Raw genomic sequence first — 26477 nt, forward strand, 5'->3', positions numbered from 1 at the left:
ACCTTTGTGAGTGGAAAGGAGGATATGTATTCAAGAGGTGTGGAAACAGAAAAGATGAGATTGGCAACTCTTATACAAAGGGAGTGAAGATGATGTTGTTTGTTGTTGTTTATCCTTTGTTATGGAAAAGGACCTGATATCAGGGAGGTGATGCCATGACATGCAAGTAAATTGGATTTGATCAAAGGCTGTGCAAGGTCACCTAGCTCACTTTCCCCTCCAGAGCCATCTGGGTCCAGTGGCCAGATAGAGATCAGGATGACAAGAGATGGCCTGGATGAAATGGGAAACCTTGGCCGTTTTAAGTTAAGGTCTTCTACAGGTCTCAGTTTGACTGAAACTGAACCCATTTAGGTTAGGTAGCAACTGAGGCAAAGAATCTCTTCTTTCACCTAGTCAAAAAAAAAAAATCTAAATAAATAAATAAATGAATCTGGGAGGGAAGATCCTCTGGTTTCTGGTCAAAGAAGAAATGATAATTATTTACATTTAATCTGAGTCGATCAGGACCCAAACAATGACCAAATGGGGCTTGACCTGGGCCCTATTGGTGGCCAATCAGTAAGCATCAGATTGGTTTTGGTTTAAGGCATGTTCCTTAAGAAATCTAACTAATATACCCCAAGATACCTTGGGATGGTTCAGAGGTACAAAAGAAAAGGGAAAAAAAAGACTAAATAAAATAGGTATTTATTGAAAATAAATTGACCTACCATATGTCAAGCACTATGGTGCAAGGATGGAAGCATTTATTATACTATGTGCCAGGTACTCTGCTAGGCGCTTTACCTTATTATTGCATTCGATGCATACAACAACCTTGAGGAGTTGAGGTCTCCAATTTACAGTCAAGGAAATTGAGGTAGAAATTGGTGAAATGACTTGCTCCCCCCAAGTCCAAGATAATAATAATAGTAATAGTTGGGCATTTAGATAGAGCCTTAATGTTTGCTTTACAAATATTATCTCATTTTATTCTTACAATAATCTGGGGGGAGGTTATTCTCACCCCCAATTTGAGGAAACTGAGGCAGACCATGATCAGATGACTTGCTTCCCTCCTCCCCCATCTCATCCCAAGGCACTTGAGATAAAAAGATAATAATAATGATTGGCATTTATATAGTGCCTAAATATTTGCTTTGCAAATATAATTTCATCTTATTCTTATAACAATACTGGGAGGAAGAGCTATTATTGTCTCCATTTTACAACGAGGAAACATGTGGAATAAAAGGGAATCAAGAGTTGAGGATGATACAGATTTTAAATCTGGGCGACTGGGAGCTGGGGACAATGTTCACTCAATAGTAATTGAAAGATCCAAAGAGTGATGGGTTTTGAGGAAATCAAATGAATTGGGAAATGTTGAGCTCTAGACATATCTGGCACAGAATGTAAGCTTCTAAAGGACAGGGATATTCCTTGTGTTTACTTTATTGCCTCAATGCTTAGCAAAAATATCTTTGCACATAGTAGGCATTTAATGTTTGTTGAACTGATTCAAGTTGAATGAAGCCAGAAAGGAAATGATTATAAATTGACAGTTAAAAATATAAGTTTGGGGCAACTAGATGGCACTGCAGTGGATAGAGCACTGGCCCCGGAGTCAAGAGGACCTGAGTTCAAATCCCATCTCAGACACCTAACACTTCTTAGCTTTTGTGACCCTGGATAAGTCACTTAATCCCAATGGCCTGCAAACAAAATAATTAAATAAATAATGAAATAAAAATAAAATAAATGAAAATATATGTTTCTAGAGAATAGGAACTACGTCATGTTTTATTTGCTGGTACAGTGGAGAAAGCTCTGCCCCTGAGGACCTGGGTTCAAATCCAACTTCCATTGTTTCCTACCTGTGACTTCGGGCAAATCATTTGATTTCCTAGGCTTCAGTTTTTTCAGTTGTAATATGAAATAGTTCGTTAGTTTTTTCAGTTTTTGTCAGTTTGTGCAGAAAGACCATTTGAGGTCATGATGAATAAATGAATGAATTTATGAATAAAATGAAAATTCATTTCTTAAACTCTTACTACATTAAACTTTGTGCTAAGGACAATTTTTGCCCCCAGAAATTTTATATTTTTAATTAGGGGGCTCTCCTCGGCTCCTCAAACAGTGTCTCATAAACAGTAAGCACCCAATATTTATTGGGTTATTTATACTATATATTTATTTATAAGAATTATTTATAATATATATTTATTTATAACAAGCATTTGCTTGTTAAATGCATTCAAATTAACAAATTACCTGGAAATATAAAAGGAAAAGAATGGAGAAGTAGATTTGGTTAGAATGACAGATATGAACAGGACAGCTTTGAAACAAACATTTGATGCTTTTTATAACAAATTCTATATAATAGAGATTCAGTTTCATTTACAATCCTCCTCTCTGTTCTTCCTTCTTTCTGCAAATGATCATTTTTGTGAAGATTTGTCAAGTTCAAAATAATGTATATTTTAAAAACTTTTAAAAGGGAATATCAACTCCTTGAAGGCAAAGATTATTTCATTTATTTTATCTTGTTTTCATATTTGCATCTTCAGTGCCGAGCACATTCTAGGTCCTTAAGCAAAGGTTTTTTTTTTTTTAATTGGATTGAATTTAACTGAACTGAAAACATGACATACTGTGAAAGAGCCAGCTTTGAAGGCAGCAAGACCTAGAATCAGATTCTGCCTCTGGCACCAACTGGTTTATGACCCTTAGTAAATTGCTTAATCTCTCAGTGCTCCAGGTGACTCTCCAAAACTATAAATTTCAGAGAAAGGTTGTATTCCACTTGGGAATTCCCTAGACTCAAGGAATCATTAAGGAAATCATTAGGGAATTCCCTAATCTAAGGTTAGGGATAATGATAATAAAGGACATAATAATGGTGTGTTAATGGTAACAGAAATACAAGAGACAGTTCTGGCCTCAGAAATTACCTATTTAAATAAGGGGATTCTCTTCAGCTCCCAGCACAGCACCTTATAAATAGTAAGCACTCAATAAATGCTTGCTGAATTCAATCGTGTCAAATTGACTGGAAAGTCTAAAAGGAAAAGAATGGAGAAGTTGACTTGGTTAAAATGACGTCTACTCGTAGCTATCCCTGGACCTACTTGGGATTCCTGAATGCTGATGACCGTAGGCGCCTCCTCGGTAGGAAGGTTTGTGGCCCCCAGCTTGTCCAGTGGGCTGCTTCTCCCCCAACCAAAGCCTCCCAAATCTTGGGTCTTGTTCAACAGCAGATCCGGGATGTAAACATGAGGGCCTTGAAGCCCCCCTTCCGAGCACAAATCAGGGTGCTTTATGAGCTGGCTTGCCAAACAGCTCTCTCTGTGCTGAACTGTAATTCCTTCCAAATACCATAAACTTGCTTTATTTTCTGTCTGACAGAAACTGTGCTATATAAGTTGAGAGAAAAGCCCTGTGGTTACTCTTAAACTGAATTATTCCAGGACTACAGCTTAACGGTTTGTTTTCCTTCTCCTAAGTCCCAGTTGTTCCTGAAAACCAGGCAGGCTACAGACAATGCTCGAACAGAAGTAAGGTTGTTTTGGAATCAGGCGAAATGTCTTCAATCCCAGCTCTGACATTTTGTGGGTTGTGGGACCCTGTTCAAGTCACTTAACTTCCTTTAATCCTGTTTCTTCATCAGTAAAAAGGGGTGATCATAACTTCAGTAGGTGTTCATCTGGGAAATTGTAAGGGTCAGATGGCAAAATATGCAGAGTACTTTTCCATTGTGTTGCTCTTATTTAGTCTTGTCTGTCTCCTTGTGACCCTATTTGGTTTTTGGGGGACAGATATTGAAGTATTCCTTCTCCAGCTCATTTCACAGATGAGGAAACTGAGGCAAACAGGATTAAGTGACTTGGCCAGAGTCACACAGCTAGTAAGTGTCTGAGGCTGGATTTGAATTCAGGTCTTCCTTACTCCAGATGTAGTCTTCTATCTACTGAGTCACCTTGCTGCTCTTGCAGTCATGAAAGTTCTCTGTTAATACTAGTAACATGTGGATAGAGACCTGCCCTTAGAACTAGCAAGATCTCCATTAAAATCTGCCTCTGACAGTTATTGGCTATAATACCCTGAACATGTCACCTTTTTTAGACTAAAAGTTTCAGAACTGGAGGTAAGAAGACCCGAGTTCAAATCTGGCTTCAGACATTTACTAGGTGTACAAAGCTGGGCAGAATCCAAAACCATTCTGTACCTCAGTTTCTTCACCTGTAAAAGAGAGATGATTAATATTATTATTATTATATAATATATTATACTATAATATTATATTATCATATATATTATAATATAATATATATAATAATAATACCTATCTCCCAGGTTTGATATGAGGATACCTATATTATAGTTGAGGAAATTAAGGCACAGAGTAGTTAAATTACTTGCTTTTAATCTCAAGAGTTCCCTAATGAAATTTCAGGTTTAATTCTAATCCTGATGCTAAAGCCAGGAGAGCAACCAGAGAAGATAAATTTCAAAAAGGCAGGAAGTAATTTATTTGTCTGTCTTTGTATTCCTGGGGCTTAATGCAGCACCTCCAACACAATAGGCACTTAATAAATGCTTGTTAGATCGGATCAGGAATCTTAATCGGTTTTCTTGGTTTAATCATCATTCCAACACAGAAGACTACCAGATCGATAAATCCAGTCCTAATCTCTGTACTCAAGGCTCACATTGCCACATGTTTCTTGGACATTCCCACCCAAATGAACCAGAAGCATTTCAATCTCAACATGTCCAAAACAGAAGTTATTATTAATTATAATTTATTATCTCTCCCTTCCCCCCAAGTCCCGTTCTACTTCTTAACTTCCCTATTTTAAAGGACATCACTATCTTCCAGTCACCCAGATTTACAACACGAGTCATCCTCATGCACTCTTCTCTTTCCCCCAACCTGCTAAACCTTGTTGACTTTAATGTCATATCTGTTTCCTTCTCATCACTCACACAATCATCCCCATTCAGGTCTCATCACCTCTTCCCTAGGTTATTGACATTATCTGCACTTCAGATCTTTCCCTCTCCTTTCTTTGCCTTTCAGCTGAGCTATTAAAATCACCTCCTATTATCACTCCTCCTCAAATTTTTCCTCTTCCAAATTCATCCTCCACAAGGGGCCCAAAGTGATCTTCCTAAAAGTTCAGATTTGATTGTGATTTCACTTCCAAGTACTCTTCTTCCCAGCTTCTGAACAAATGCTTGTCAGGTTGGATTGGGAATGTTTGTGTTAATTCTGGAATCACTGGCTTTCTTTAAGATTTTATTTAAGGATTACTTCTGAAAGAAGGCATTTCCTGGTCTCCTCAGCTGCTGGTTCCATCCCCTTCCAAGCTACCTTTGCTCTCGGCTTCCATGTTCTGATTTAAATATGTTGTCTTCTCATTTAAATATGAGTTCTTTGGGGGAAAAGATTGTCGTTTTGTTTTGTTTTTAGCTTTGGACTTCCTGCACCTAGCATATAGTGCCTGTTATCTAGTAAATGCTTCATAAGCGGGTAGAGGACACAATGGATAGAGCACTGGACTTGAACTCAGAAAGGACTTGAGTTCAAATATGGCCTCAGACACATACTAGCTCTCTGGCCTGGGCTGATCACTTAACCTCTCTCTGCCTCAGTTTCCTCATTGTAAAATGGGGGCAATAATAGTACTCTTCCCAGAATTGTTGTAAGAATAAGATGAAATTATATTTGCAAAGCAAATATTTAGGTACAATATACATGCCAGCTATTGTTATTATTATTATATTTTTATCTCCAGTGCCTTGAGATGGGGCAGAGGAAGGGAGAAGGCAAATCATTTGACCATTGGCAATTTTCTCAACTGCAATTGGGGGCAAGAATAACATCCCCCCAGGATTATTGTAAAAATAAGATGAGTAATATTTGTAAAGCAAATTTTAAGGCATTATGTAAATGCCCAGCTATTATTATTATTATTATCTTGGATTTGGGTGGAGGGCAAGTCATTTGACCACAGTCAACCCTTCTCAGGGCTATCACATGCATCAAATGCAGTAATAATTGTAAAGCACCTAGCACAAAAAGCATATAGTAGGAGCTTCTTAAAAGCTTCCTTCTTTGGATTGTGCCTGACATATAGTAGGGGGTTCAATAAATACTTGTTTGATTTGTTCTTCTAATAGAGAATAAGATTGGCTTGGGAGCTGGAAATGGATACTGGATCATTGATTTAGATGACCTACACTGAAGGGAAATTAAAAAAAAAAAAAGAAATCTCACTTCTGAATGGACTGAAGGACATTAAATCTTGGCCTCCCCCAGCCATCTCCCAGACCACTAGCAAGGAGCCCATCTGTCAAGCATTGAGGCATTTCCTCATCAAGAAAAGCTGGCAAAATGGATTAGCAAAGAGAAATGATTGAGTCCATCTTTCTTCTCCCTGCACGGCCTCATGTACAATACGCAGGTAAAATATTGATGAATGAATTCATTAGGACTAGTCTTCAATGGCAAGGGAGTCCACTGTAGTGTGATGGTGCAATCCAGCGGGGGAACACATCGAGAGACTTGGAACCCTGTGAATATCAACACCAGCTGTACACACGAGGGCATGTATATATGCTTAACCCTGCTCCGGGCCCTTGCAGGTATAAGAAACGTGAACACCCAAACTCCCCAACCTTCCACGAGTGAACAGTCTACCTAGAAACACAATAAGCTAGAGATTGATGTAGGAATAGGACTCTTAACACAAACCTGAGTGCTGACTAATACAAATATGGCCCACCTTGCTGGGCACATAGTAGATGCTCGATAAATGCTTTCTGATTTTCCAGTTCCCACTCAGTCATTTTGGGGTGAATGGTAACGGCATGGCTCCAAACCTCAAAGTAGTTACAGCTTCCCAATGCAGAACAGCCAAAAAAAAAATGTCTTTACATGCAAATAGAAAATGTTCTCTATTAATTCAGATCTTCCTGGAGTCTGGAGAGAATGAATTTGTACAGATTTACGATAAATTGTTGCCACCTGATAATATGGACATCATGAAGGTCAGAGAGAGATTAACCCAGAGAATCAATCAGTTAGTCAACAAGCATTTATTACGCACTATGTACAAGTCATATAGTCATAGGGCAGCTAAGTGGAGCAGTGGTTAGAGTGGAGTCAGGAAGATTCATCCTCTTTCTGAATTCAAATGTGGCCTCAGAGACTTCCTTGTGAACCTGGGCAAGTCACTTTACAGTTTGCCTCAGTTTCCTTGGATGTAAAATGAGCTGGAGAAGGAAATGGCAAACCACTCCAATACCTTTGCCAAGAAAACCCCAAATGGGGTCCCAAAGAATTAGATACAATTGAAAACCATTAAAAAGTGTTCTAGTCAATGTGCTGAGTTCTACAGATTTCTTGAGATGAAAAGAAAAGCAAAAACAATCCTTTCCCCCAAGGAGTAGCCATTTAAATGAGGGAGACAACATGGATATAAATAAGTGCATACAGGATCCGTATCCAGTAGGAAGCTAGATGACACAGTGGATAGTGCACTGGCCAGAGTCAGGAAGAGGTGAGTTGAAATTCAGCTTCACTCAGTACGATTAGTGGACAATTTAGAATTCACATATATCTTTGTAGGAATAAGTAGTCACTGCATTAAGCTAAATTTTATAATGCTTTTTCTGAAGGTTAACTTCCTTTTTTAAGTTGAAATGGATAAGTACTTGTTCCCTTTAGCTCCATCAAGTAAATTCCTTTTTCCAAAAACTGCAGAAATAGCTTTTTTGTGCTAGGTGCTTTACAATTATTACTGCATTTGATGCATGTGATAGTCCTGATAGTAGTTAGTTAATCCTCATGTGTTTTAAAAGCAACATTCTTAGCTACAAAAGTCTGGCTTCACAACAAGATTTCTAAGGTAACCTCACTTTGAGGCAAGATGATAGACACAGGTCCAAATCCAATGGAATATTTGATTTAGTAGTTGACACACTCCAGAAACCATCCCCCATTCCCTTGATACACCCACACTCCAAATATTAGCAATAGTTCCAAAATATCCTCAGTTTGCTTCAGGAGATACCTAGCCTAACCATAAGTCAAGTGAACTGCCTTGTCCAGTTGAATTATGTTAAAAATAAGTTTCTCAAGATTTCTGTGATTTATTGTAATTTCTCTTTTTTTTCCTATAAAAATGAGCTCTGTAAATCTGTCATTTGTCCTCTGACCAGGAGGACCTGATTTGATTACAATTGCTAGGTTGGTACATAAGTTATTATGTAGCTTTGTACTTCAGAGTCTTTCTATTTCAGATCATAAATCAACAGTACCCATGTTACTTGATTTCTGTCTGCCTCAGTTTCCTCATCTATAAAATGTATTCCTATTTTAGTAATCTATCTCACAGGAGATTTTGTGTGGATAAATGAGATAAGATTTGTAAAACGCTTTGCAAACTTTAAAGCATTATGGAAATGCTAGTTATTATTATTCTAATTCTACAAAGGGAAGGGGATGGACACCAGGGAAAATGGGAAAGAAACCGTGAAGGAGAAAAAAAAAACATGCTGCTTGAGCTGAGTCTTGAAAGAAGCCAGAGAGTCTGACAGAAAGAGAGAGAGAGAGAGAAAGAGAGAGAGAGAGAGAGAGAGAGAGAGAGAGAGAGGGGAAGGGAGAGAGGGAAAGAGAGAGGTAGAGAGAGAGGGAGGAAGGGAGAGAGGGAAAGAGAAAGGGAGAGAGTGAGAGAGAGGGAGAGAGTGTATTTCATGTATAGAAGAAGTAGCCATGTGATGTTCTAGAATCTTTATACTGGATGGAACATCAAGAAGGGAGAGAACTAGACAAGAGAGTTGTCCATTTTGGTTGGTTTTTGTGTTGAATTATCAGGAGTTAGGGGCTAAACTTATTTAGCACTTAAATTTAGCTAAAGGTGAGAGACAAAGCAGAGTAGTGGCTAGAGAGTTGATCTCAAAGACAAGTGTTCAAATCTTGCCTCTGACATATTCTGTGTGACTGAACAAATCTCAGCTTTGTAGTACCCTAGATAGCTCTCCTAAAACTGTTGCAGATTTGAATTAATTTGCCTTAGCAAACCTTCAGTTTCCTATTCCTGGATAGCAAATCCATCCAGTGGTCTATTGGCTATATCAAATTGGATGTCTCGTGAAACTCAACTAAAATGAACTATTTTTTTTTCTTTAAGCTTTTTCTTCTTTCTAACCTCCCCATTATTGTCAAGAGGATCACCTTCTGCTCCGTCACCGAGGCTTGCAAATCTAGATGTAATCCTGTATGCTTCATTCTCTCACCTGCCATATGTAATTTGTTGCCAAGTCCTGACATTACTACCTTCAGAGCATCTCTCACATTTTCTCTCTTCTGTCTTCTGATACAATCCTTTATCACCCATTCCTTGACTTTTGTAATATTCTATTAGTTGATCTGGACAATTTGGTGGCACAGTAGATAGAATACTCAACCAGGAGTTAGGAAAGCTTCTCTTCCTGAGCTCACATCCAGTTTCAGACATGTACTAGCTGTGTGACTCTGGGCAAGTCCCTTAACCCTGTTTAATTCCATTTCCTCACCTGAAAAAGGAACTGGAGAAAGAAAAGACATAACACTTCAGCATTTTTGCCAAGAAAATCCCAAATGAAATCAGAGTCGGAAACAACTGAGAAATAACTAAACAAACTGGTTGAACTCCTTGCCAGAGGTCTCTCCCCACTGCAGTCCATCCTCCAACTATCAAAAGTGACATTTCTAAAGCACACAGGTCTGACAATGTCACACACTCCCATCCCCTACCTTCCTCAATAAACTCCAGTGGTTCCTATTACCACCAGAATCAAATATAAAGTCCTTTGGCATTCAAAGCCCTTCATACACCTGGCACATGTGACCCCCCCTTTCCCCCCCTCCTCCAATCTTCTTCCATTTAACTACCTTCTGTTCTCTTTGACCCAATGACACTAGCCTCCTTCTTATTGCTCAGAATACAGGACCCTCCATCTCTTAAATCTATACATTTTTTTCTGGCTGTCTCCAATATCTAGTTTTTTTTTTTCCTGCTTCTCATCTCACCTCCTGCTTTCTTAGCTTTCTTCAAATATCAACTATAGTCCTACCTTTGGCAAGAGCTTTTCCCAATTCCCCCTTAATGCTAGTATCTTCCCCTGAATTTATTTCCAATTTATCCTGTACTGTATATATATTATTTGCACATAATTGCTCATATATAATCTAGATTCTGAGTTCCTAGGGAATAGGGATTTCAGACCCCCCCCCCCCGCCATCTTTGTATTCCTAGCCATTAGCACAGTGACAGACATGTTTTATTGTTGTTGAATTGTTTCAGTCATATCTGACTTTTCATGAACCCATCTGTGGTTTTCTTGGCAAAGGTACAGGAGTGCTTTGCCATTTCCTTCCACAGATCATTTTTGCAAATGAGGAAATTGAGGCAGACAGGGTTAAGTGGCTTAATCCATGGTCACACACTAGTAGGTGATGCTGAATTTGAACTCATGAAGAGGTGTCTGCCTGATCCAGCCCTACCCACACTACCCACTGTATCACCTAGCTGCCTTGACTGACATATAGTAAGAGCATTTAATATTTACCCACTTGATCCTTGATAGTCTCCAATGATTGTTACAATTCAGACTCAAAGCCCTGATACTGAGTTAGTGATATCTTTCCCAGGCACAGGGGCTGCACAGAATGACTGATGACCCACGGCAGGATAACTATACCATGTTCCCCTGTCTAATTGTGCTTGGCAGTCTATCCACTGGAGGACTTCCTCCATGACGGTGGATGCTTTAGAAAGTGATCACCTTTTGGTTTACTTCACAATTGTCCTGTAAATGCAACCCAGCTTCAAGTATCCTTTAGAAGCAGTTCGTTGAAAGGAGCAGTTGATACTCTACTTACTTCCACAGTGAAACAAGACAGAAATGGCATCAATGCTTCTTCCTTCAGTGCTAGCTTCCCCTCCAGATTCACTTCCTCAGAACAACTAGAGTATAGAACCCAGAAATTTTTTTTTATTATTATAGCTTTTTATTTACAAGACATGCATGGGTCATTTTTCAGCCTTGACAATTGCAAAACTTTCTGTTCCAACTTTTCCCCTCCTTTCCCCCACCCCCTTCCCCAGATGGCAGGTAGGCCATTACATGTTAAATATGTTAAAGTAGATGTTAATACAATATATGTATACATATCCATACAGTTATTTTGATGCACAAGCAGAATCGGACCTTGAAATAATGTACAATTAACTGTGAAGGAAATCAAAAATGCAGATGGACAAAAACAGAGGGATTGGAAATGCTATGTAGTGATTCACACTCATTTCCCAGAACCCAGAAATGTTTGAGATTCTAAATTTCTTCAGCTCATTCTTTTAGTTTACTAAAAGAGATACAGAATTTGTCATATATGGAGGCCACTGTCCCTTGACTTCTATACCAATCTCCATCAGAGAATTTTCCAGGAAAGTCGTCCTTTATTTGTTAATTAACCCATCTTTTCATTCTTCCATCTATCTCTTAATTAATCTACCTACTCATCTATCTCACTCATCATTTTAGTTCTGGTCCTTTCCTCTTGCCTACACTTTTCTAATGGGCTTCTGCTTAGTCTCCAGTTTAGCCTCTTTTCAGCTGCCAAAGCAATTTTACTTAACTATCAAGATGGGTTATTTGAATTTTGGCCTAAAGATAACTGGGAACTATGGAAAGTTTTTGAGCAGAGAAAGGACTGTGTCTCACACATATACACATATGCACATAAGAGAGAAAGAAGAGAGAGAGAGAGAGAAAGGGGGCAGGAGGGAGGGAGGGAAAAAAGAGAGAGGGAGGGAATAAAGAAGGAAGGGAGACAGAGACAAGAAGAGGGAAAGAAGGAGGAAGAGAGGGATGGAGGGAGACAGAAGGAGACAGAGGGAAGGAGGGAAGGAAAGGGAAAGAGACAGAGAGAGGGGGAAAGAATGAGAGCAGGAGAGAGAGAAGAGGGAGAGAAAGAGAAAAAATATGTTACTATTCACCCTAAAGTATTAATCATGTATGCTATATGACGTCCTTTTTTGGAGGTAAGGCACAGATTTCTCCTATCAAGTCAGGATTTCTTATATGGCTGTCAGTCTAGGCTGGCTTTCCAGCTGGAGAGATAGAAGTTTCCAGTTCGCTAGCTAATTTGGCCACTCCATATCTAGGCTCCTCACATCCCCACCCAATCCAAATCCAAACAAATAAAAAAAAAGCCTATTTTTCTCTAGTCCCTGAGAAAAATTGTTTCCAGCTTGTGAGTGTGAATTATTTTTGACTGCAATCTTGGGCAGAATTATTTTTCCTTTTCAACCATATCAAAGGTGGGAAAACAATGAAACAAGCCTGAACAGGACCCTGCCCTTCTTTGTAACCCACACAATCCTCTTCGGCTTCTCCGAACTGCTCTGAAGTACCAGTTAAGAACATCAAATTGGCCAGAGCTTTGCTTGAACATGGGCCAAGTCCTGGGAGCAGCCTCTGGCAAGATTGTCCTGGACTCCCTCTTGCCACCATGCCTGGGAGTGGGTGGTACTCTTTCCCCACCTCTTCCTTGTCCCTTAGCCCCTTCAGTGAGGGAAGGGGTGCAGGATTGAAAAAACTGTCAAAAAGGTTTCCCTCATTTTAAAGCATACATGGCTGGCTCAATTGGTCAAGCAAATGTAGCTTGTTACAGTGAAGTGAAAGAATTAAAGTAGGATCATAGTAAATAATCTAGGGCCAAGGATCCAACCTCATACCACACTTCTAACACTTACTACCTAGGTGACTTTTATCGATTACCTTCCTTGAGCCTCAGTTTCTTCAAATGTGAAAGGAAAGCCTTGAACTGGATGATGGGTGGAGATGCTTCCAGTTCTCAGTCTATGATCTGAAGTCACTTCACTTCTCTGGACCTCAGCTTCCTCATATATAAGATGAAGTGATTGGGCTGGATGGCCTCTGAGGTCCCTCCCAGCTCCAGAGTGATAATCCGACCAACAGGAGAAATAGTCAAAAGACTTGAGTTCAAATCCCACCTCTCATAGTTATGACTTGTGTGATCTTGAACAAGTCACTTTAGCCTCCCTAAACTTCAGTTTCCTCCTTTATTAAATAAGGAGATTGGACTAAGATAGTGCTTCCTTCTTTGCCTAGATCTATGATCCTCAATGCCCCTGCTTCCTCCTCATGCTTCCTCAGGGGTCTCCGGCTCAGTGGTCTGTCCTTCCCTTAAATCCATCAAACAAAAGAACCCATTGTTTGCCTCATCTGACCCTTCTGTAAAGTCTTTTTCCACTCTTAGCAATGGACTGAAGCCTTCGTAGCTGGAACTGCAGGGAAAAGTAGATACTGATTCACGTGTGTGAGTTATTTTTACCACGTTCTTGTTCACAATTACTCTTCCTAGCTTTCAAATTCTTTATGGACCACTTCTTCAAACCAAACTGTAGAGCAAAAGGTCTTTATATTCATGAGAAGCTTCAACTGCAGATCTCCCCCTTGCCGGTACATTACAGCGGGTGTTGGAGAGTTGGCTGTTTAATAGTCTGTGTTCAGAATGTTTCTTGACATGTTGGGTTGTTAACATGTCATTATTAGGCTAGCATAAATGGAATTACTTTGTATTATTTATTTTTGGAATCAGAATGATTTCCTCTCCTGTTAAATAAATAAATAAATAATGCCTCTGATCCTTTAGAAAGGTTTCAATCTTTCGGGAAATTTTCCGTTCTCTCCCCGGAAGGACAAGGCTGATTTCTTCTCTTCTGCAGTCTCTGGCACAAAAGATTGACCCAAATGAAAGTGAGCAGAAGAGAAGAAATATAAATGAACCAGGTTATTGTGGATATTTAATATTGTCTATTGCTTTCCAAAGTTCCTAATCTCAACATTTCACTGAATTACAGAATTTGAGAGTTGGAATGAACTTCACCAACTATCAGGTCCAGCTCACACACAAGAGGAATCCCCTGGGGCAGCTAGATGATGTAGTGGGTGGAACTCCAGCTCTGGAGTCAGGAGGACCTGAGTTCAAATCTAATTTCACACACTTAATACTTACTAGCTGTGTGACCTCAGGGAAATCATTTAACTCTTACTGCCTCACACACAAAAAACAAAACAAACAAACCCAAGAAATGTCCTCTATAACATCCTTGATAAACAGTCACTCAGCCTCTGCTTGAAGACTCCCCACTAAGGGAGAACCTACTACCTTCCAAGGCACTCCAGACTACTCTGGGGGCATCTTTAATTTGGTAGGAAGTATTTCCTAGCACCAAGTGTAAATCTGCCTTCAGACGTCTTCCACCTGTTTCTCTTGGATCTGCCCTTGGGACCAGGCAAAATAATGCTAGTCCCTCTTCTGTAATACATACATAAAGTATATAATGTATATATACATAAAGTATATAGCCTTTCAAATATTCAGGTTCCACTCACCCTGTCTTCTTAATTCATTATAATTAATACCCCCAGTTCTCTCTGTGTCTCTGTCTCACTGTCTATGTCTCTGTTTCTATCTCTGTTTACCTCCCTCCCTCTCACCTCTTTCTCTTTCTCCCTCTTCTCTCCCCTCCCTACTTGTTTCTTTTGAGTCTCCCCATCTCTCCAAGACTGGATGCACAATAGCCACACATATCAGTAATCAGTGGCATATATATGGTAGGAAGCTGACCTCTGCTTGCTTGTGACTATATTAAGTACAATTGATAGAGATTTAGCATTTGGTTTGAATGATTGAGTTGATGCTGAGACAAATGTTGAAAATCAGAGGATGAGTGAATGTAGTTTATGGAGAGTGAATGGAGATGTGTTAGGATGGAGATCCTTGGGTGGTTTAAGAATAAATTTTGGTCCTTCAAGTGCAGCTCCCTGGAGAATGCAGATCATCCCCAGAGGAACCATGATTAAGGCAACATGTGGCGGCAGACTCATTCATATTGTGTCTACCCAGCAAGATGAAGTGCATGCTAGAATCTATGTGCTGATCTCTGTGGAGTAATTCTAGGACAGGGGAAAAGGGGATGTCAGAGCCCTTGCAGATGTGATATATATATCATAGCATCATTCTGAGTCCCCATCTGTCTTACTGGGGGAAAAGAAGACATGGAGTGGGAAGGAGAGAGAACAAAGTTAGAACCAGAATGTCAAAGGGCATCTGTATGACTGAGTCCATTACAGATAACGTCTCTGAATCATACTATTTATGTGACTGTATAAGATTTTGTTAAATGGGTAAGGCCATGATTATTTCATCAATGAGGGGTAGGAGTGTTGAGAGAGGCTTGGTTATTGGTCCAAAACCAGTCATGTTTTTGGCCCAATTTACCACACCAATCAAGTCGGCCAAATGTCCTAACCATAATGCTCAGCACAAACTCTTTTCTCCTTCTTAATAAGTTCATCTCCATTACAGAATCAGTCATAGAATTTGAGATTTAAAGGGACCTCAACAACAATCTAATTCAACCAATACCAAAAAAATATCCCCAACATATTATACTTGACAAGTGAGCACCTACCTTCTACTAGAAGATCTCCAGAGAAAGAAAAGTCCTTATCTCCAACTGTTTATTTTGAACAGCTTTTATTATTGACTTCTAAAAGATATTCCCTCATATTGAAACTAAATCAGCCCTTCACAATCTCAACATTGTTTCTACTCCTATCTTCTGGGGCTGAGAAAAACAAGATTTTTTCCCTTTTTCCTTCAAAAACTTGAAAATAGCTAGCATATGTTCCCCTGAGTCTTCTCTTCTACAGTCTAAACATTCCCTGTTTTTTCAATTCATCCTCATATGATATGGATTTATTTATTGCTATTGTTAACTCAACTAGTCATGTCCAACTCTTCGTGACCCTATTTGGATTTTATTGGCAAAGATATTGTCTTTGTTGTCTTGATCTGTCTTGCTACTGGGCCCAGAAGGCTTTGGAGGAGATTGAAGCTGATGATTTTGCACATACCTCTCTCACTCAAATCCAATTCACTTGCAAATTATGGTATGATCTTCCTGATATTGTGGTCCTTTTCAAAAAATGAAGGACCAATAACAAAATATGATATGGTCTCAAGGATCTTCACTGTCCTACCCACTCTCCTCTGGACACATTTAGCTTATCATTGTCCATATTAAGCAGTGGCATTCAGATTTTTTCAAATCAGCATAGATTTGTGCAGTCTATCCAGGTGACAATCCTCTCTATTTTCTTTCCCCCAAATCCTAGTTTTTGAAAGAGAAGACTCTTGGTGTCAGCATCTACATCCTACCCATTTCTGTTGCAGTTTTTCTCTCTAGAATAGGGCTTCTTAATCTTTTTTCATTCATGATCCCTTTTTACCCAAGAAATTTTTACACGACTCTCAGGTATATACAAATAGAATGTTTACTGATAGTAGATCATAATTTTTCAAATCCCACATTCAGTAATGAGACCCGATATAGGATATAGGATTGAGCCACAGCTTAAGAGACTGGGCTCTCAAGGACAGATGCTTGATCTGTTTCAGTTGGGAAGCCCACTGATTTAGTCCAGCTTATAGAGGAACCTGGTTTCCTAATTGGAAATCACAATTTGATTTTTCATCTCCACAGATTTATATCTGAAGATGATTTCCCTGTGCCTTTTCCCTCCAGCCTTCAACTCCTGGTCAGAGTAGTAGAGATACTGAATTCATAAGAACATCACTTATTTCTGGGTCATCAATAAAAAATTCTCACTCTTTGCCTTCTGTATTAGGACATTCTGGTTTAGTGTAGTACTCTGTTGTGACTTGTAACTTGTGAAGGCAAAAGAAATTTCCCAAAGAACTTTAGCCAGAGGATCATTAGACCTAACTATTTCCACTTCTTTAGAAATGAAGCTTCTTTAAAGGATTGACAGAATAGCTCTAAAAGAGAGTCAACCTACTCTGTTTATCCTCAGTGGGAAGGATTAGACAGCAGAAAAGGTTCAAAATGGTCCACTTCAGCTTGATGTCAAAAACTTTAACAAAAAGAGCTGCCCTAAAAAGAAATGGGCTTTCTTGGGAGGTTGTGCAGTCTCTCTCCACTTCATCCACACAAACTGGAAACTTTCAAGCTAAAAAATGGATAATGACTTGTTGGTTACATTATAGATGGGATTCATGGACAGGAATGTTTTGGACAGATGACCCTTTCCAATTCCAATTGTGTAAAAGCTTCCTTCAAGTCTCAGCTAACTCCCACCTCCTAGGTTTTTTGTTTTGTTCTTTTGCTCTTTTCATTTTATTGATGCATTTGGGGTTTTTACATTGTAAACATTTACAGATTACTCTTGATTCATGAGAGGTTTCTTGCAACAGAATAAAACAGATAGCATGACTAATAATACAGTGACCACAACTGAAATTGAATGCAACATTTTATATGTATAGCATCCGCAGCTCTCTCTGTTTTTTAAATATTAACAAAAATGTATTTTCTCTGCCACCTACTCTCTGACCCATTGAAAACAATCAAAAAGCAAAATTTCTTGTAATAAATATGTATGGTCAAACAAAACAAATTCTCTCAGTGTCTGCATCCTACACACACACACACACACACACACACACATTTAAAATGTGAATGTAGATATAGTGTATTCATCAGTCCATTGGAATAATACATGGTCATTTTATTAATCACAAAAACTTTTAATCTTAAAGCTTTCAAAGTTGTTGGTGTTACAGTGTTGTTATCAGTGTAAAAAATGTTCTCTTGGTGCCACTCATTTCATTCTCTATCAGTTTTTATAAAAGTCTTCAAAATTGTTAATTTTTTTATTTTGATGCCACAGTATAAATTGTTCCTTTTATTCTTCTGTCTTCATTTTGTATCAGTTCATATAAGTCTTTAAAAGACTCTTTAAATGTATCTATTTCCTCCTTTCTTACATTGTAATTATAATAATGGTGATAGCTAATATTTATATGACACTTACTATGTGCCAGGCACTGTGTTGAACATTTTATAATTATAATCTAATTTGATCCTCATAAAAGCCCTGGGATATAAGTGCTATTATTTACATTTTTACAGATGAGGAAACTGAGGCAAAGGTGAAGTGACTTACCCAGCGTCATACAGCTAGTAAGTGTTACAGACCAGATTTGAGCTTGTCTTTCTCATTCCAAACTCAGCACTCTATACATTGCATCACCTAGTTGCCTCATCCCACTCATATACACCACAGCTTGTCCAACTATTTCTCAATTGTTTAACATCCTCTTAGTCACAGATGTTTTGGCTCTATTACCACCACCACCACCACCACACACACACACACACACACACACACACACACACACACGTGGCTATGAATACTTTTGTATTCAAAGGACCTTTTCCCTTCCTTTGCTCTCATGTGGGTATAAGCCTAACACTGATATTGCTGGGTCAAAAGGCATGCCCTATTTAAAATTTTTTGGTATATAATTCCAAATTCCCATCATTTCTTTCAGCACAGAAATATTCCATTACATTTGTGTATCACAATTTGTTGAGTTGTTCCCCAGTTGATAGACATTTACTTTATTTCCAATTGTTTCCTATCACAAAAAGTACTATAATAAATAGTTTGGTGTATATAGGAACCATCTTCTTAACAAGGGCTTTTTTAAAATCTTAACTCTATCTTATATTATAGGTATATTTGCACATTTTATTTTCCATTAGGGAGTGAACCTCTTGAAAGTAAGGCCTGTTTGGGTTTTTGTTTGTTTGCCTTTCTTTGTATCACCAACACTTATTATAGTGTCTAGCACATGTTAAGTGATTAATCCATGCTTATCTTATTGACTGATTGACATTCTAGCTATGAGACAGAAGGTATCGGGGAGGATGCCTTCTCACTGCCAGTTTAACTGCGTATTGATGCTGATTCACATGATAAACTCTTATCAAATCCTTGATAGGAAATGATTCACACATGATCAATTATCCTCTAATAACTCCCATAAGTCAATAGCATCTTAGAAGTGTGAAGATATAACCCATGTCTTAGTACTCCAAAAGGCTTCTTTTCTGGTGGAATGATAACAGCAAAACATTCACTGCTTATGAACTCTGCAATGAGCTGAAACTAAGTGAGTTCAGAGTGAGTATTTGCCCTAGGTGAGGTTCCAGAAGAGCTAAGAAATGGTGAGATGAGGGAAGACAAGTTAACAAATCCAAATACAGGAAGGCTGAGAAAAAAGTCTACTGAGACTTCCAAGAGCCACGATGGTGGAGTAAGCAGTGGATCACTATAAGTCTCCCATGTTCACTTCTGGGAAACCATAGAATAGAGGCCCAAGACAGGTCCTGCCTGGAACTGCAGAGCCAACAAGGAGATGGAATGGGATGATCTTTTACCTCAGAAAACTTGGAAAATCCACCGAAGGAATCCATCTCACTCAAGTATAGGGGGATGGGTTCATGCAGTCCAGGACAGGAGAATTTCCAACAAGCCAACAGCAAGACCCATCTTACCAAACCAGTAGGACATCCAATGCTCATTGTGATGGAACAGATGAATATCAACATGAGGACACACCAAATGCTTTAGTATAGCCAGAGGAGCTGGTGGATTCCAGCTTCAGGAACCACTTTGTGTTTTGGTATAAATCCTGGCAAACAGGCATCTTCCATTGACCAGACCACCACATGCTTCAACACAGCCCTAAGCAAATAGGCAGACATCAATTCTATAGGTGCCTTAGTAAATGAGCAGTTTCTGACACGAACCCAGCCATGTTCAGCATAACCCTGAGCAAACAGGCAGCCTCCAGAGGCCATTCCACTATATGCTTCAATGTAGACCTGAGGAAACACAGAAGCATCCTTCTTGGCCACTAGGTCCCAAGTTCAGTACCAGGTAAGCTGCCAGACCCCTCCTGCCTCCAGTAACACTAATTGCCCTCCATCCTATAGGGGACAGAAGATATTGGGAAAGTCTGAGAAAAGTATACTTGAAGCAAAGATACTTACAGCAGGGTGTTTACTCAGTATGACTGATGAGATGGTGGTTCTCTAGTTCACATATACTTAGTACTTAGCATGGTGATATAATGGTTCTACAATTGGCACATGCTCAGTATGCTGTAATGATGTAATTGTACTAAGGTATATAAGGACTGAGAGGACTTGAAATAAGCAGACTTGAGTGAGTGTGTGCTCGAGCTCCATCTCAGACTCCAGACTCCAGACTCTACACTCAGGACTCCATCTTTGACCATCCTCATGGTGGCTCTCCTGCCTTCATCACTTCTCTACCTAAGACCAAGGCTCATCCAAAGATCCTCCAGAAAGCTAGTCCAGACATTACACCACCCCATCTGCTTAGTGCAGCACCAGACATGAGACTCCTCTATGGGCCTCAGGACAGCATCACTGCGGTACCAGGTAAACACCTGGGTCTGTAGCAAATGTCAAAAGAAGTACAAGATATTTTGCAGCCTAAAAACTGGCAGCAAAACATATCTGCAGATATCTTCCAACATTAAAGCAAGGTTTTTATTCTAAGGCAGACTAAAACCCTTTTATTAAGAAAAAGAAGGGCAAGACAGTACTCCTTACATATTTGGAGCAGATCTCAAATTTAAGAAGAAAAAAAGGCAAAAAAAAAAAAAAAAAAAAAAAAGAATTTGGCCATAGAAACTTATCATGATCACAGGGAAGACTAAAACACAAACTCAGAGGAAGACAACAAAGTCAAACTACTTGAGGGAAAAACCTCAAAGGAAGTGGTCTCAAGCCAGAAAGAACTCATGGAAGAGCTCCAAAAGGAGCTTAAAATCATATAAGAGCAGTAGAAGAAAAATTGGTAAAAGAAATAACAATAGTGCAAGAGAATTACAGAAAAAAAGAGCCAACAGTTTAAAAACCTGCTTAAAATGGAGAATTTGCCAAATGGAAAAGAAGATGCAAAGATCCACTGAAGAAAATAACCCATTAAAGAGGACAACTGATCAAATGGAAAAGAAAATATAAAATCCCTCATGGGAAAAACAACTGACCTGGAAAATGGATCCAGAAGATACAATGTCAGAATTATTGGACTAATCAAAAAGAGGCCCTGGATGGCATCTTTTAAGAAAGTATCAAAGAAAACTATGCTGATGACTTGGAACCAGAGAGCAAAATAGGTATTGAAACAATCCACCAATCATCTCAGGAAAGAGATCTCAAAATAAAAATTCCAGATTTTGTAATTACTTTTTATAAATATTAAATCAAAGTGGAAAATACTATAGTGGCCAGAAAGAAATACTTAAAATATTGGGAAGTCACAATCAGAATTTTGGTAGGTATGACATTAAAAGATCAGAGGTCAAGAAACATGATATTTTGGAAGGCAAAGGAAATAGAACTACAGCCAAGAATCGCTTACCTAACAAAATTAAGCATAATACATCAAAGGAAAAAATTGTAATTCATTGAAATAGAAGGATTTTAGCTTTTATAAGGAGAAAACCAGAACTAAGCCAAAAAATTGACCTCCAATATTAGGATCTAATAGAAGCCTAAGAAAATAAAAATAGAAAGGAAAACATAGAAGATTCCCTAAGGTTAAGCTGTTTACATCCCTACATGTGAAGATGCTACTTGGACTTAAAAATTGTATCACAGAGGATCCTCATGTTTGGTGCTGCACTAAATTCTTTAGTGCATAGAGAGTATGAGTATAAGGTGGATTTGAGGGAATAATATAAAAAAATTAAGGGATTAGAAAGAGGAATACACTGGGCGCAAGAGGAAAGAAGAGACAGAATGAAAATAATTTCCATGAAGAATACAAAAGACCTATTACAGTGGAAGGGAAGATGGAAGATGAGCTTCACCGGAACCTTACATTCATCAGTACTGGCTCAAATAAGGAATCATATATTCAATAAGTTGAATGTGGAAATGTATCTTACCCAACAAGGAAGTAGGAGATTAAGTAAATGGCGTGGATGCAGACTGACAGAAGAGATGGCAGATCAGAGGAGGTGGAAGACAGAAACAAAACTCTGGTGGGGAGAGAAATGGAAAAAGAAGAGAGAGAGAACAAACTGAAAGAAGAATAAGATAGAGGGAAATGCACAAGTAGTAATCATAAATGTGAATGTGAATGGGATGAACTCTCCCATAAAATGGAAGCAGATAGTAGAGCTGATCAAAAAAACAGAATCCTACAACATTTTTCCTTATAAGAAACACACTTGAAGCAGAGATACACAAACAATAAAAGTAAGAACTCAGAGCATAATCTAATATACTTCAGCTGAAGTTTTGAAAAATGCAGAGGTAACAATCCTGATCTCAAAGAAAAAACAAAATTTGATCTGATTAAAAGAGATAAGAATGGAAATACATCTTGCTAAAAGGCACCATAGACAATGAAACAATATCAATACTAATGTTTATATGTGTATGTGTATATATATTATATAAAACAAGTGGTATAATGTCCAAATTCTTTAAAAAGTTATAGGAAGAAATAAGCAGCAAAACAATACTAGTAAGGGAGTTCAACTGTCTCCTCTCAGAACTCAATAATTCAACCAAAAACAAACAAGAAAGAAACTAAGGAGGTAAATAGAATGTTATAAAAGTTAGATATGACAGATCTTTGGAGAAAATTGAATGGAAACAGGAAAGGAATATAACATTTTCTCACAGAACATGACGCCTATACAAAATGAGACCATGTAATAGGGCATGAAAACCTCAAAATTAAACATGAAAGGGTAGAAATAATACATTTATTCTTTTCAGATAATAATACAATAAAAATTACATTTGACAAAAGGCAGCGGAAAGATAGATTAAAAATTAATTGGAAACTAAATTACTTTACCCTAAAGAGTAAGTGGGCCAAAGAACAATCATAGAAATGATCAATTTCATTAAAGAAAAGGACAACAATGAGACAATGTACCAAAATTTATGGGATATAGCCAAAACAATATTTATGGAAAGATTTATTTCTCTAAATTCTTACCTTGACAGAATGGAAAAAGAGATCAATGAATTGTGTATGCAACTAAAAAAACTTGAAAAAAGAACAAATTGAAAATGCCTACTTAAGAAACAAATTGGAAATCCTGAAAACCAAATTGAATTGAATTGAAAGTAAATTAGATATTATGGAATATTATTATTCCGTAAGAAACGATCAGCAGGATAATTTCAGAGAGACCTAGAGAGACCTGCATGAACTGAGGCTAAGTGAAATGAGCAAACTAGGAGATCATTGTACATGGCAACAATAAGATTATATGATGATCAATTCTGATTGACTTGGCTCTCTTCAACAATGAAATAATTAAGACCAATTCCAATGACTTGTGATAAAGAGAGCTGTCTACACCCAGAGAGAGAACTGATTGTGGTTTTCAACATAGCATTTTTTACTCATTTTATTGTTGTTTGCTTACATTTTATTTTCTTTCTCATTTTTTCTCGTTTTATTTTATTTTTCTTGTGCAGCAAGATAATTGTACAAATATGTACGCATATATTGGAGTTAACATATATTTCCACCATGTTTAGCTATTGAACCACTTATCAATGGGGCAAGGGGAGGGGAGAGGGAGTGGGACAAGGTGGGAAATTGGGAACACAAGGTTTTTCAAGGGTTAATGTTGAAGAATTATCCATGCATATGTTTTGAAAAATAAAAAAGCTTTAATAAAAAAAGAAAGTAAATTAGATTGAAAGTAAAACAACAACAATAATAACAAACACACTAGGTAGTAAATAGATCTAGGAGCTAGCTGGTTTTATGAAAAAACCCAAGGAGATAGATAAGCTGTTAGTTAATTTTATTTTAAAAATGAAAGAAAAAAACAAATATTCAATATCAAATATGAAAAGGGTGAAATCGCCATCAATGAAGAAGAAATTAAAGCAATCATTAGGAAATATTTTGCTCAATTATACACAAATAAATCTGACAATCTGAGCAAAATTGATGAATATTTACTAAAATACAAATCATCTATATCAACAAATCAAAAAATAGAATGCCTAAAAAAACCTCTTCTTAGAAAAAAAAATTGAAGAAACCATTAATGAACTCCCTAAGAAAAAAATCCCCAGATTCAGATGGGTTGAATTTTATCAAAATTTAAAAAACATTTAATTCTAAAACTATGTAAATTATTTGAGGGAAAAAAGGCAAAGAAGGAATCATACCAAATTCCTTTCATGATACAAATATGGTACTGATACCTAAACCAGGAAGAGTTAAAATGGAGAAATGAAATTATAAACCAATTTCCCCAATGAATATTGAACAAAATACTGAAAAGATGATTACAGCAATGTGTGTGTGTGTATGTGTGTGTGTGTGTATCACAAGGATTATATACTATGATCTGAAGAGATTTATACCAAAAATGTAGAGTTGGTTCAATATTAGAAAAACTATCAACATAATTGACTATATAAATAACAAAACTAACAGAAATCATATGATTATCTTAATAGATGCTGATAAAGCTTTTGACAAAATAATGCGCCCATTCTTATTTAAAAACACTGTGAAGCATGGGAATAAAGGGACTGTTTCTTAAAATGATAAGGAGTATCTATCTAAAAACATCAACAAGCATTTTGTATAATGGGGGTAAGCTAGAGAAGCCTTCTCAATGAGATCAGGGATGGAGCAAGGATGTTCATTACCACCACTATTATTCATTACAGTACAGAAATGTTAGCTATAGCTATAGCTATAGAAAAAGAAATTGAAGGAATTAAAATAGGCAATGAGGAAATAAAACTATTGTTTTTTTGCAGATGATATGATGTTATACTTAGAGAACTTTAGAGTATAAACTAAAAAATTACTGGAAATAGTTAACTTTAGTAAAGTTGCAGAATATAAAATAAATCCACATAAATCATTAGCATTTATTTATATTATCAAGAAAACCCAGCAGCAAGAAATAGAAAGACAAATTATATCTAAAATAATATAATATACTTAGGAGCCTACTTGCCAAAAAAAATCCAGAAACTAAATGAGCACAATTACAAAACACTTTTCACACAAATGAAGTCAGATGTAAGCATTTGGAAAAAAAAAATATTAATTGCTTATGATGAGCCATTATAATGAAAATGATAACTGTACCTAAATTTAATTTACTTATTCAGTGATATACCAATCAAACTACCAAAAATTATCTGATAGAACTAAAAAAAAATAACAATATTCATCTGGAAGAACAAAAGGAGGAGAAAGAGGAGGGGAAGGATGAGGAAGCTAAACAGAAGGGAGAAGGGGGAAAGAAATGAGAAGGGAAACGAGAAGGACAAATAGGGAAGAGGAGGGAGAAGGAGGAAAAGGAGGAGAACAAGAACAAGAGGAAGAAGGAGGAGAGGAAAGAGAACAAGAAGAAGAACAAGTACAAGAAAAAGAACATGAACAAGAATAAGAGGAAGAAGGATGAGAACAAGAACAAGAAGAGATGGTAGAAAAGTGTGCTGCTGAAATTTTAAGGAAACAGAATGAGTAGTCTTTGATTTCCTATGCCAAAAAGTAGATTTCATTTTAAAAGTCTAGCATAATAGCTTTAAGACTGGAAGAAGTTTTAAAGGGTTCATGGAGTCTGGTTTTTTCATTTTAAAAATCAAGAAACTGTTCCTAAGAGGGGCTTTCTGAAATCTTCTGATTATCAACATTCTTTCCCTTTTGAAATTACTTTAGTATCTATTTTCATATAATGTAGAATTTCATAGAGCCAAGCTAGAAAAAAAAATCCAGAATCTCTATGGCTCAAAAGCAGTGATCTTTTCCCTGGACCACATACATTGGATTCTTTTGCACACATTCCCTCAGGAGAATGTAAGGTCCTTGAGTTCAGGGACTATTTGATTTTTTTTTTATCTCTATATCCCCAGGTCCAAACACAGTACTTGATATATAGTTGGTATTTAATAAAAGTTTGCTGCTGTGAAGGGAATGAATTTGTCAAAGGCAAGGGATTTAAACCTAGGTCTCCTGGCTCCAAACCCATTACTCCCACAAAATCACCACCCACTCAGCCCAAGGACAGCCTGAGCTTTGAGCCAAGTACTATGAGCAGTGATTTGAATGGTCCCCTTTGAGCCACCAAGGAAGCTCAGAGCCTTCCCAGTTGTGGACAAGCAAATTAGGAAAGAGAAGACAGATCCTTACTAACCCGAGAAGGCAGGCATAATATTTTGTGTTAAAATGAGAAGTGCAAGTGAATTAAACCCATAGAAAAACTTCCAAATAGCTGAGGTAGAGCCCAGCTGATGGGGCGATCTGATTCTGCAGGTGCCAGGCTATATTTAGGGGACACCTGTGTGTGTCCTACTGGGAAGGTGAGCAGAGGATATCAGGGATTGGGCCCAGACTTTTCAGACTCCTCCTCCTTGTCTTCACCCCCTCCTCCTTTTTCTCCTTTCATCCTCCTCCTTTTCCCCTTCCTCCTCTTCTTCCCCCTCCTCCCTTTT

At 37.8% G+C, this 26477-nt stretch overlaps 1 protein-coding gene across 2 annotated transcripts in view; it reads left to right on the top strand.

Moving 5' to 3' along the window:
* GALNT9 (polypeptide N-acetylgalactosaminyltransferase 9) overlaps window positions 1-26477 on the top strand; it is a 286077-nt gene that overhangs the window by 106353 nt on the left and 153247 nt on the right. Inside the window, exon 1 of one of the 2 annotated variants that reach the window (XM_031948369.1) lies at window positions 19578-19881. The exons of the other annotated variant lie outside the window; for it this stretch is intronic. Within the exon in view, the coding sequence (XP_031804229.1) occupies window positions 19811-19881 (71 nt within the window). The 5' untranslated portion in view covers window positions 19578-19810. Of the gene's footprint in view, window positions 1-19577; window positions 19882-26477 lie in introns of those variants that run through there. 2 annotated transcript variants of the gene reach the window in all.

This window comes from Sarcophilus harrisii, chromosome 1, assembly GCF_902635505.1.
Source record: "Sarcophilus harrisii chromosome 1, mSarHar1.11, whole genome shotgun sequence".
NCBI lineage: Eukaryota > Metazoa > Chordata > Mammalia > Dasyuromorphia > Dasyuridae > Sarcophilus > Sarcophilus harrisii.